This window comes from Pollachius pollachius (assembly GCF_949987615.1).
Source record: "Pollachius pollachius genome assembly, chromosome: 19".
Taxonomy (NCBI): Eukaryota; Metazoa; Chordata; class Actinopteri; order Gadiformes; family Gadidae; genus Pollachius; species Pollachius pollachius.
The window spans coordinates 8,125,347-8,138,709 of record NC_136952.1 but is presented as its reverse complement, the minus strand read 5'-3'; the positions used below and the strand labels follow the sequence as shown (position 1 = coordinate 8,138,709).

The window sequence follows — 13,363 nt, the reverse complement described above, 5'->3', positions numbered from 1 at the left end:
ACGGTCGCTCGCCCAAGGCGTGTGTTTGTATGTGTGAGTGCGCGTGTACACGTGTGTGTGTGTGTGTGTGTGTGTGTGTGTACGTGGCTGTTCATTCCTCGTGCGAGTGTGTGTGCGTGTGACCTTCCTCTATGCAGTCTCCCCACCTGGTCATCAGATCAGCTGTGTGTGTGCGTGTGTGTGTGAGCCGGCTCTGCTCTCTGACAGACACGCCCCCTTCCCCCTGCCCTCCCCCCCTCCCCCCCTCCCTTCTGTTGTGTCCTCCAGTGAACAGCTTGGCCCGCTCCAAATACTGCTGACGCCCAATCAGGAGGAGGAGGAAGAGGAGCGGACAATGGCTCGACGGGACGCCGCCCTGAGCCACGACTCGTCACTCCCCCCCTGCAGGCCCCCCCTCCCCCGGCCCCAGCTCACCCTCAGCATCCCTCACCCGTGCCTCCCCACCGGCCCCGTGCAGCAGGGGGAGGGGGAGGGGGGCGGGGCCATGGGGGTAAGGCTCTGCCAGGCGCTGCAGGCGGGGGGCGTGCGGGTGAGACCCCTGCGGAAGCACCTGGCCATCTCCCTGCCCTCGCTGCCCCTGCGGCTCTGGGACATGCGCCCGCCGCCGCCGCCGCCGCCGCCGCCGGCCGACGCGGGCTCGCCCCCCTGGGAGGGGAGGCCCGCGGGACCCTCGCCGACGGAACCCCCTCCCCCTCCCCCGCCCCCTCCCCCCAGCGCGTGGCCCCCGCCTCCCCCCGCCACTCCCCCTCCTCCACCGCCGGCCCCGCCCCGGGCCCGCCCCTACGAGGAGAGGAGCACCCTGGCCCCGCTGTGGCAGCCCCCCGGCCCTCCCCCGCCCGCCCACGTCCCCCACCACTGGCCGGGACCCGCCCCCAACGCCAATAGCGCAGGCGCCAGCGCCACGCGCCACTGGTCCTCCTGGAGCCTGGACCGCCCTGACGCGGTGGTGACGCCCTACAGCACGCCGCCCGACCGCTGCGTTCCCATCGAGCCGCCGGCCTGCAGCAGCAGCGGCCACCACTACAGCTACAGCTGCCAGTCGTCCCCTGGACACTACAGCTCCCAGCATGCCCCTGGTCCCTGGCACAACAACCACCACAACTATAATTACAACAGCAGCCCAGCTGACCACGACGAGGCGGAGCTGTCGGAACTCGACTACCTCTACCAGTCCAGCCTGCAGGCCGGCAGAGCAGGTACCCACTAAGGCATGCACGCGCCAAAATACACGTACATGCGCACACACACATGCACGCACGCAAACACACACACACACACACACATAGAAAAATCAAATACAATGTTCGATACCTTGTGATAACATTCGATTAGATTCAATGGGGAATCTAATCTATGTATGTGCTTTCCCCAGCTTTCCGCTTGGGAAAGCAATGGTTCTGACCTCTCTCCTCCTCTCTCCTCTTCCCTCCTCCTCTCTCCTCCTCCATCCGCCTCCTCTCCTGCTCTCTTCCTCTATACTTTTCCTCCCTTCCTCCTCTCTCCTCCTCACTCCTCTCCCCCTCCTCTCCACCTGTCTCTTCCTCTCTTCGTCATCTCTCCTCCTCTCTTCTTGTCTCCGCCTTTCTCATCGTCTCTCCTCTTCTCTTCCTTCTCACTTCTCCCCTTTCCTCTCTCCTTCTCTCTCCCACATCCTCCTCCTCCTCTCGCCTCTCCTCTCCCTTCTGTCCTCCACTCTCTCCTTTCCTCTCTTTCTGCCCCACCTCTCTCCTCCTCTCTCCTCTCCCCCTTCTCTCTCCTCCTTTCTCTCATCCTCTCTCCCCATCCTCTCCTCTTTTCTCCTCCTCTTCTCCCCTCCTCTCCCCTCCTCTCTCCTCCTCTTGCCTCCTCTCTCCTCCTCCTCTTCCCTCCTCTCTCCTCCTCTCCCCTCCTCTTCCCTCCTCTTCCCTCCTCTCTCCTCTTCTCTCCTCCTCTCCCCTCCTCTTCCTGAAGGCTGCAGCCCGTCAGAACGGCTCATATCCAGGAGGGGGGTGCAGGGACCTCGCTCCCAGACCCCCAACGCAGAGATGGAGAGGAGTGTGTACGGGGCAGACTGCAGTAGCACCCCCACCTACCTCACCAAGGTACAGACCCCCGCCCTCTGTCCTTCTGTAGGCCCACTTCTGTGTGAGAGTATTCCCTCTAGGAGACCAGCACATTAACTCCATGTCACATAATCATTAGTATTGATATAACAATATGAATGATGTTAATGGTGAGATCTGTGTGGACTATCCATATTCTGCAGTGTACACCGAGATTTATAAAATGTTGACTCTGAGAGATTTTAGTTTGTCATGATTGTCTCCCTCAAGGACAAAGACAACTTAGAATACGATAAGCTACGATGGTCAGCTCTTTTTAAGAAGAGGGGTTCTCCCTTGCTCCCTTGCTTGCTCCGCCTCTCTTTCCATCCCAAATCATCCCTATAACAGAAGTCCTGCTAGCATGTTCTCATCACACTCTCCACAAGAGTATGTTTTTTAATTGGAATCACTTTGTACCGGCTTATCAGATATACATTTTTCCTTCACTGTCTACTGCAGCAAATGGTATTGCAGGACCTGCGTTTGGGGGCGGAGCCCAGGGCCGGGGGAAATCTGCAGCGAATCGGACGCAGCCTGAGTGGCACGGTGGTCACCCCTCGCCGCAGCCGGCTGACTGCAACGCGCAGCTTCGTGAGTCTTTCCGTCTGCTGTGCTCTGCTGCCCTCCGGTGGCCACTGCTCTGTACTGTAGTACTCTATTTTCTTTTCTTTTTTTACATTCATGCATTTCTTTCTCTTTATGCTGCAAAACTCCTTCTCCCTCCACTGCACTGCATCTTGTGTCTACATTCTGTTTCACTTTCCAATTTCCAATCTGTCCATCATGTTCACAATCTCTAATTTTCTCGCTCCCTTTCTCTCTATCTCCTTTTCTCTCCCGTCTCTTTCTCTCTCTCTCGCTCTACCTTTCTCTCTCTCTCTCTCTGTGTGTCTCCAAGGTGAGGCAGGCAGATGTCAGTGTCTCTCCTTGCTTTCTTCCTCTTTACTGAGTCATCACTGTCGCTATTTTCCATCACTCCCATCCTCCTCATCCTCACCACCACCCCCACCATCGCCACCCTGCGCAGAGCGGCAGGTAAAGTGAAGACAGTGAGAGGAAGAAAGAGCAGGCATGCTATTCACAGTCAGTTCACGTTTCACAACTGGAGAAGAGACTGTGAGAGTCATGCAACACACTTTATCTCGTTAATTCAGAGAGCCATTTTTCAATCTAACATCGAATACGTCAACTGTTCAAAGGACAACAGAGGTCTGGATGGTCAGTCGTTACCGTCTCTCCTGGCATTACTATGACACTGGCCATTATAACATGTCAACGTGTTCGTACCTCTTCTATATTGACCTTTAGGGCATGAAGCAGACGCCTTTATCCAAAGCGACTTACAACTGTTAATACACACTTTGACACACCGACGCCGGAGTCAACCATGCAAGGCTACAGCCAGCTCGTCAGGAGCAGTTATCTTGCTCAGGGACACATCGAAAATCAGCCAGGTGGGGGCGGGGATCAAACTGGCAACCTTCCGGTTACAAGTGTTACAACAGGGTAACCTTCCTGTAATACTCTTCCTCTTGAGCTAAGCCGACCCCAACTAAACACTACTGAGCGAGCCACGATTGTTAAAAATAGCGAGATAGAACCTTCACCTTTGGGAATCACTGTGTGTCCAGTCAGTACGGAGTTTGTGGACAAAAGAATGTGAATCAACCTTACAAGTATTTTACACCATGTTGTATTCCACAGTCCACAGTACCACCGCTATCGCTAACGCATGTGGCTAACGGGCCCACGCTAAATGCCCTTTGGCAGAACCAATTTTTTCTTTATGATAATGGTAGGGGACGTTTTAGTGAATTTAGGAGAGGCGGTTACCATGGTAATATGTTACGACACCTTTCCCCAAGCCTCATCATTCATCGGACGAAACTTGTCGCCGACCAGTTCAAACATCGAAAAATCGCTATTCATATATATATTCTACCGTGTCAGCAACGACACTTCAAGACGGACGCTGTCGTCCCAGCTAACACAGGGCACCGTAGTTCATCCAATTTGCATGGGAGTTATGAGGCTCCACCGCCTCACAGACAAAGAGATGTGGGCTCTCCAGAGGGCCGGCTGTGTCAGTGGGCAGGCCATCCCCCCTCCTCAGCCCATGACATTTTCGCCGAACAAACACAGCAATTGTTTTGATCTTCTGCGTTTTGGTCAACACACTGATAGGTTAGCACAGCAATACACAAAAAGCCAGCCATTAAACGTCCGAAGGGAGTTAAGGAGCGAGGCCGGGGCAGGCGAGGGAGGTGTCTAAAGGCATACTTATGGATCCACCTCGACGCAACGCAATGACCACGGAGACGCTTTGACGCAGTCATGAACCTGATCTGGTTCTGCGTCGGGTTTTAGTTAGCGGACCAATCACAGCCCTTAATGCTGCGTTGCCTCGGTGCCAGTTTAAAATGTTTGGGAAGCTCACGTCAGGCCCTTGCGGTGGACGCAAGGAGGGTCCACAAGTACGCAAGGGGTCCGTAGCTCCCTTGCGTTGCGTCAACATGGAGCCATATTAAGCCCTAAGTTTGAGGCTACAGAGCTAGAGGAAAGTGGGCATCCGTCTAGGGGGTGTTTGCTGCGCATTTGCGCATCTTCCTGCATTTGTGTTTCTGTTTGGTTTCATGTCTGATGGGGTGTGTATGTATGTAAGTCTTTCTGTGTGTATTTGTGTATCTGTAATGTGTGCGTGTGTGTGTGTGTTTTTGTGTCTGTCTGTTTGTGTATAGGACATGTGCGTGTTGGCTGTGTGTGTGTGTTTGTGTGTGCCTGTCTGTGTGTTTGTGTATAGGTCTCTGTGTGTGTGTGTTTGTGTGTGTGTGTGTGTGTTTGTGTTCCCAAAGAGGTTTGTGTGGGTGTATTTCTGAATAGGTTTGTGCGTTTGTGTGTGTGTGTGTGTGCTTCTTTAATCTCTGTGTGGGCGTCTAATAGAAACGTGTCTCTGACCTCTTCCTCCCCTCCTCCCTGTCTCTGCCTAGGAGCTGTCCAGCGATGCAGGGAGCTTCTGGCTGTGTCTGACGGGAGTGAAGCTGTCCTCCGACCAGAGTCCCGCTCTGCTCCACTGATGGCTCCTCCACCACGGTCCCCTGCCCCCACCCCCAACCCCGCCAGAGAGAGGTGCATTAAGCTTCAACGCTTCACCTGGACGCACCCAGGAGGATAAAAGACCCTTCACACACACACACACACACACACACACACACACACATATACTCAAACAAACACAGTGACACACACACACACACGCACAAATATGGGCACATGCACAGAAAACGCACGTAGATCGATGCAGACTTTTCTCTAGCCTTGCAGCTTTGTACTTAGACCTCACTCCCCCCCCCCCCTCCCATCCCTTCCCCCTGAGCCTCCACACAATTAACTCCTATTGCCCCCCTCATCATGCCTCCCCCAGGCTCCTCCCTCCTCCCCAGGTCCGATACCCTTGTCTATGCAGTCATTCTGACCATCCCTTCCCCCCCAACCCCACCCCTGTCCGCTCTACCCTCTCCCCCCGTCACCCTCCAAGCAAGGCTTTACCATGAAGCTCAAGCCTCAACTCCCCCCCCCCCCGCCCCAAACGCTCTCCCCCGGTAGCTGTGGGCATGAGAGACCTGGGGACACGTGGGGGGAGAGAGAGAGAGAGAGAGCGGGAGAGATAGGGAGAGAGACATTGGCCTGCTGAAAGTCAGCTAGCCTGGGGGCTTAAAGGGACGCTATCTTCAAGGGTGGGGGGGGGGACTCGACTCCTAACCTAAAGGACTCAGGGGGTGGGTGGGGGGGGGAGACTCTTTCAAAGTAGCCACGCCTCTTCCTCCTTCTTCTTCACGGGCATTTCCTGGTGGACCTATAGACATTCGCCTGAAACGTGGTCTGTTTTTCCCCCCGCGAGGGACGGCCATGTTTGTTGTTGTTGTTGTTGTTTATGCTTTGGGTTCCGTTTGGTTTCGACACCGCCGGCCGCTGTCAGAGGCAGAACTCTCTCACAGCAGCGCCCACGTCATGTACAGAGAAACTCATGTATGAAAAAACACCTGTATGTTATTTAATAAGACCTTATGGAATGTTGATAATGATAATTACTGAATATTGATAAACTTAAGGGGATCTTCCTCGTGTCTGCATTTTAAAAGAGGAGTATAAAAAGGGCACCTTGCGAGTGCCCACTGACCCCCCCTCCCCCCTCCCCCCCCCCCCCTTCCCTGCTCGCCGCAACAAACGACATGACTCCCCGTTTCTACAGGGAGCTTAGACCACAGACACGCGCTTCCCTCCTCTTTTCTAGCCTTTCTCTCATTCTTTCCATCTTTCCTTCCTTCCTTCCTTCCTTCCCTCCCTCAGCAAGTTAACGGTAGCATTACGGCCCAGGTAGCCAATTGGCCGATGATGAAGCAGTGAGAGACGTCCTTAGGGGGGAAGGGGAGGGAAGAAGAGAATCTCGCCTGCTTTTACTATTTTTTTTTACTACTTTTTCTTAATTTTTTTATCCCACGCTCCATGGGGGAACGGACACTGGAGTACTCCAGAGAATGGGCTGAAGTGCACTTGTTGTGAAGGGGGCACTTAATGGGGATGAGTGCTTTGCCAAAGGGCACGCCGGTAAACGGGGCGAGGGAGTCCTTAAACCCTGCTTTTTACTTTAGGCCTCAGGTGAACTTTTACATGAGCACTTAGCGATTCACACGTACACACTTTAGTATCACTAACCCCCCCCTCCCCCTCCCCCTCCCCTGTCTTCTCTTATTGACTCTGATGTTGAGCCCCCCCTCCCCCCCTCTCCCTCCTCCCCCCCTCCCCGACATGACCCAGGAAGTGTTTGTGCTCTGCCTGAGACCAGTGTCTCGTATGAATATGCTTTACATTGTATCTATATATGTAGTAGAGGTATATTTTCAGCTTGTGAGCTATCCTATTCACAGAGATGTCAGCCAATCTTTGGTTCACACACAAACACACACACAAACACGTAGGCAAACGCATACACGCAAACACATACACACAGGTGCAAAGGGTAATTATACAGTTCTGTCAACTTGATTCACTGTCACAGCGTTGCCCCACTCCTCCCCCCCCACCCCCCCTTTCCTGTTGCCAAGTAACTATCTGACGTATGTGGATTACATTTATTATGCTTTAATCTACTTATTATGGTATGAGATATCTAAGTACTTAATGGGAAAAAAACGGCCAATGTATAATAACAACTAAACGATTTGTAGAGGTTGATGGAGCGATTTGCCGTAAACTAAACCAAAGGTTGGCACGTAGTACAGAAAATTTTACATTGCGGATCATTTTTCGGAGAGAGAGCGTTTTGGGTTCGGTTTGGGAATTTTGTCATCTTTTTTCGGATGGTTATTTTGTGTTTGTTTTGGGTTCTGGATGTAGGAGAATGTAGCAAATTGTAGCGCATGAGTCTGCTATGCAAATCAAACCTTCCCTGGCTATCCAGTTGTCGGAGACAGACAGGAGGTGGCACACGCTCGCCCCGCAAAACCCGACGCTCCCAAAAAACGGACTTTCGGCGGAGAATTCCTCGAGAATACGCCCATCTCGGTGCGATTGCTGCTGGCTGGAATCCTGCAAAGTTCCGCATCTAATTTAACTGTGTATCAGCCAATGGAATGCAAGGGAGGTGTAGCAAGAGAGATCAACGGGTTAAGGGAGGTGGGTGGTCAGAGGGAGAGAGAGAGGGAGAAAAAGAGAGAGAGAGAGAGAGAGAGAGGAGAAAAAAGAGAGATTTGAGAGAGAGAGAGAGATTTGAGAGAGAGAGAGAGAGAGAGAGAGAGAGAGAGAGAGAGAGAGAGAGAGAGAGAGAGAGAGAGAGAGAGAGAGAGAGAGAATGAAAACTCTGAGTGGGGCAGCAAGATTGTGAATGAGTGATCCGAGAGTGGTCCGAGAGAGGAAGAGTAAACGGTGCAGCTTTTTGCAGATGGCTTGCTGTAACGTGGGTGTGTTTTGGCTTTTGTGTGTGTGTCATGTTCTGGGCTGGGCTGGTGTTGCTCGGGGAACAAAGAGGGAACCTGTATTTTTGCAATAAAGTTATTACCAATGCACTCCCACAGGGGGCGTAACCACCATTCCATCTCTGTGTGCTCATTGACTCTGTTCTTTAAGAAGAAAGATGAGAAAGAGGAATTCCATCAATGTCTGCGTGTGCTTTCCTATTTTCTGTATATATGTATCTCAATATATTACATGCCCTTAAATGCTAAAACTTAATTAAACTAACTAAAGTGCTTGGATGGATATTAGTGTACTATACTAGTATAGTATTAAACTACTTTACTTGTATAGTATATTATTATACTAGTATAGTATACTACATAATATATAATCACAAAATATTTAACAGCAGGTATCTGGTAAACATCTTACTTAAGTAATTCTAATATGTAGGTGAAATTGAAATTTCTAACACAATTTTATATTTAGTTTCCAAAATGTAAACATACCTTTTGAATGTTTGCTGCACACAGACAAATACATAGGTCCAACGTGCTTAGGTATTTTAAAATATACTTAATTAGAAGTAATCGTTTTTCAGTTTAGTTAAAATAAAGAATATAGCTTCATATACGTCATCTGGGTCTCAGCCTACCATAGCCCACTGTAAGACAGTGTGATCGCCTTTACATGTGTGCAGACAGTAGCTGCAGTGTTTGCCTCGTCCACTAGATGTTAGCAGCAATACGATGCTTCAGCAGAATCTCTGTCAGCCACCTAATGGCTTCACATGGTCACCTATACACTGACACGGTTTAACCACAGGGTGTGCACGTGAACCAATGCACAGGCACACACACACACAAGCACACACACACACACACAAGCACACAAATACGTGCATGTGTGCACACATACACACACTTGTACGCAGACACATACAAATAGACACGCACACACACCGACACAAGCACGCACAGACACACAGATGCACCCGCCTGTTCGCACACACATACAAAAACACACACCATGCACACAGGCAGAAACACACACATACAAATATGTATGCACACATTTGCACACATACACAGATGTTCACAGACACGTGTGCATATGCATGAGCGCACACGCTTACAAAAACCCTCACGCACAAGCACACACAAGTACATACACAAACATGTGCACACACAGCTACAAACAGACACACACACGTCCCACACGGGCACAAAATGAACGGATCCAAGAGCGGAAGGCTACTACAGCCTGGATCTCCGTCTTTGACGGTGGAGTCTCAGGCACCGCCCTCCCTCCACAGTGCAGCAACAGCAGAGAAGAGAGAGAAAAGAGAGAGAATAGAGATTTGTGAGAAGGAAGTACAAGTGTGAAAGGCCTATATGAGCTCATTCAGGTTGATCACAGCCCAATGGGAGTTACACAATCACACACACACATGTTCACACACATGTGCAGTGTGTGTTAGTCTTAGAAGTTACAAGAGAGAGAGTCCCGGGGGAAAAACACATGCTAAACCTTTGCCTGTCAACCTAATGGACTTGTACACATCCATACTTTTCCATTTTCAGTGAACCGGCTGCACCTCCGAGTGGTTTACTTACAATCACAACCTAGGTCTCTATGCCAACCCCCCTCTCTGCCTGTCTCTCTCACTTTTTCTCTATTTATGTTGTTCTCTCCCCCCCACCCCTTATTGCTCTCTCTCTTAATGTTATTCTCTCCCTCTAACCCCCACTCTCTCCACCTCCCTCTCTCCGCCTGTCTCTCTCTCTCTCTCCCTCCCCCCTCATTCTCTCTCTCGCTGTCCCTGTCTCTCTCTCTTATCTATGTTGTTCTCTCCCCCCCTCCCTCCGCCTTTCTCTCTCCGCCTGTCTCTCTCTTTCTCTCTCTTTATGTTGTTCTCTCCCCCCTTCTCTCTGCCTCTCTCCCCCTCTTTATGTTGTTCTCTCCCCCCCTCTCTCTGCCTTTCTCTCCCCACCTCTCTCTTTGTTGTTCTCTCTCCCCCCTTCTCTCTGCATCTCTCCCCACCTCTCTCTCTCTCTCACTCTCCCTCTCCTTATGTTGTTCTCCCCCCCCTTCTCTCTGCCTCTCTCTCTCTCTCTCTCTCTTTATGTTGTTCTCTCTTGCTCCGCCCGCCCCACCCTCCCTGCGGGGGCCACCATCGGGCCGTCTTTTCGGGGGGTGAGGAGGAGAGTGCACGTGTAGCAGGTCTCACGTGCGCTCCCCCTGGAAGACGCAGGGCGCTCCTTGAATTGGAAGCATCCCGGGCTATGTTTAGCCGGTGGGGAGAGGGGATGGGTGAGCGGGGACACACCGCAGGGTCTATTTTTACCAGGTGTGTCTCCGGGTTGGGGTGCGGGCGTGGATCCTGCCGTCTTTAGTCTCAGAGAACTGATTCATCAGGCCCCGTCTGCGTGAAGGATGGGTCCCTGATCGCCTCGTCTGTGGCGGGTTTTCTCCGGAAATGGGGAATGTCAGGACTGAAGACGATCAGGAATAGAGTGCTACTGGTTAACATTGGGGGCTGATGACTATGCAGACGTACAGAGATCTTTTTGGGGTTTTGTTTGAAGTTTTTCTTTTGTAAAGTGATGGAACGAACAGGAAACAGGCACAAATAATGCAAATGCAAACACAGAGGCACATACACACACACAAGCACAAATACACACACACACATATACACTCATCATTCTTTCCCGCATGCACACAGACCAACAAACTAAACACACGCACACACACAAACAAACGCGCACATACAGACACACACATGTACAACCTAAATGTCTAACTCAACAATGGATGCATTGGTCCATTGACATAGAGTGCTGTCACCTAGCAACTAGGGTGGGCTAAGTCATCTTTTTTCTTGGCCATACATCAATAGACGGTGTTTTACGCTTGAGAGTGTTAGCACAATTATCCCAAAAGACGCTCTCAATGTTTCTTCCTCTCTTTGCCCGTAAGCCACACACTGAGAAATAGACAATTGAACAGATATGAATGTTGCTATTCTGGATATGGCAGTGAAACAGCAGGCGTTGGAGTCATAATCTGGAGGAATACAACTAGCAATTACTGCAATTAAATTCTGAATCAAATTGTAATTGACTGAAATCGTCATATTAGAGGTATAGAAAAGTGTCCTAGGTTAGGGGCTCACAGAGAAGATAAAGAGTGTGTGCGTGTGTGTGTGTGTGTGAGCGAGAAAGGGTAAGCAAATTATCCCTCTGTTGTTTCAATGCTCATGACGGCCCATATAGCTGGATTAATACATTAAATATGGCAAACATGGACAAAATTCCCTGAGTGCTGCATTCAACCACCAAACCAACCATTTAAAGCACACACAGCAATCATAATTTGTGTATGTGTGACCTCCTCTTCCTCCTCCCCCTCCTCTGCCTTCTTCCTCTATTGTGCGCTTCCTTCTCTTTATGTTGTTATCGGAGGGAGGTGGTAGGTAGTATTGCTGCCACAAAATAAAGCCCTCCGTAGATTCATTGCATTTGTCAACGTGACTTTATCTCCTCTGAAACCCATTCTTTCAGATTTCCACGCTCTAGTTCAGTCTCCACGCTAGTATCATTAACGTAGTTATATATTATATATATTATATATATATAAAATATAGTATTTTTTTGAACAAAAACCTCCTTCAACCCACTTTGTTATCTTCTTCTCTTATTATCTCTGTCCCTTTCTTCCTCTTGTATCTCTCTCTCTCTCTTTCACACCCTCTCTTTCTCCCCCAAGATCAGGTGGATTAACTGTTCCCTGTCACTCGTCCAGTGACTTTGGCCAGGGAAGACATTAATAATATACTGTGGGAATCGATGAGACACGGAGAGAGACGCTACCACTTAACGTCTATCTGTGTGTGGGGAGTGTGTGTTGGGGGTGTACAGGTGTCGGAGAATGAATGACAGTCAGAGTTGGACAGATTCTACCAAGGCCTCTGCCTTTAGTTCTTCCTTTCTTTCAGTTCCACACAATTAAAGAAAGGTTCTTCCAAATTAAGACAATGATTGCTGCACAAAGCCTTTTTGTAGGCAGGAGGCCCTGAACAAACAACTTAGACATAATATGAGAATCTACACGATTATTGGACATAATAAGTGCAGCTGGTTTGCCATGACTAGACGGTGGGCTTTGAAGCGGCAACTGATCACACAACTACTGTGAGTGTTGCTTCGAATCAACTTGTATTTCGGTAGAGAAAGAAAAAGAGATGGGAAAACAGAAATTGAACATCGAACTACCTGTTATGTGCGTCACCCATGTTGAATTTCCAAGAAAGCTGTTAACGTGTGTTATGTCTTTGATGGAAAATACCCACGACCCCTGAATGTAATGGTCCAATACCCGTCGGCACATCCTTTCCACAAATTGATTTAAGATGCTCGATTTAATGGAAAAAAGTGAAGAAAGTGAAAAAATAGATTAAATGAGATAATTCCTTACATCACTATCGTTGTATAACACAGAATGAATGTGTAATACATATCTCCCTGCACATTTGTCTGCAGACCATTTCAAGTTTGCCTGCCTGCAATTGAATCTGGGACAGCAGAGTATGGATAAGGCACCGTGACAAATAGAGCTTTGTTTTGAAGCTCCACACAGTGGTTGATTGGCGTCCATCTCCCTCCCTCCACTTTTCTTGTTTTCCATAGATGACTCACAGGAGAAGGTGCCTGGAGGAAGCCACTTCCTCAAGGCACCTTGGAATCTCACTCACAAGTTAAACGCAAGGCTTTCTAGCTTTCACACACACACTGGTACTCTTTGATAAGCCTCGCTCTACTTCAACCTCATGGTCTTGCCTAGGAGTTTGTAACAGTAATGGGGGAAGCAAGGAAGTGGTTGGGGGTTAGTTATGCCCTGTGGTGCAATACAGCCTTAAGGAAGAAAATGAAAAATATAGTAAACCAAACAAACATGTTAAAAACTTATTAGAATCTGCCACTTCAGGGTCACGTAGCCTCAGGCTCTGCCGAGATTGAATAGAACATTTCAACAGTAATGTGCTTTAGAAAATATTTTGTAGTGGATAATATGAATCATAAAAATATGTCTAAACTCAAATAGCAATACATTTGAGGAACGTTTGGCCACAGATGACCAGGTCTGGTATAGTTGCTATTAAAATAATAATGAAGGAGCAGATATTCAGTCAATTAGTAGAGCGATGGCAGAAAGGAGAAAGGAGAAAGGAGAGGGAAAGGAAGGATAGATGATAAGATAGGCAAGGCTTGGACTTCTGGTCACTTCTAAACCAATGCACAAAGTCAACCTTCAAGAAAAGGATT

The 13,363-nt window shown here is 49.5% G+C and overlaps 1 protein-coding gene across 1 annotated transcript in view; it reads left to right on the top strand.

The window, feature by feature from the left end:
- LOC307090234 (ubiquitin carboxyl-terminal hydrolase 54-like) overlaps positions 1-1,207 on the top strand; it is a gene marked incomplete at both ends in the record, with an annotated part of 38,149 nt that extends 36,942 nt beyond the window's left edge. The window contains 2 exons of the mRNA XM_079756808.1: positions 268-661; positions 818-1,207. Of these exons, the coding sequence (XP_079612934.1) occupies positions 268-661; positions 818-1,207 (784 nt within the window). The remainder of the gene's footprint in view (positions 1-267; positions 662-817) is intronic.
- Positions 1,208-13,363: the final 12,156 nt, after the last annotated feature.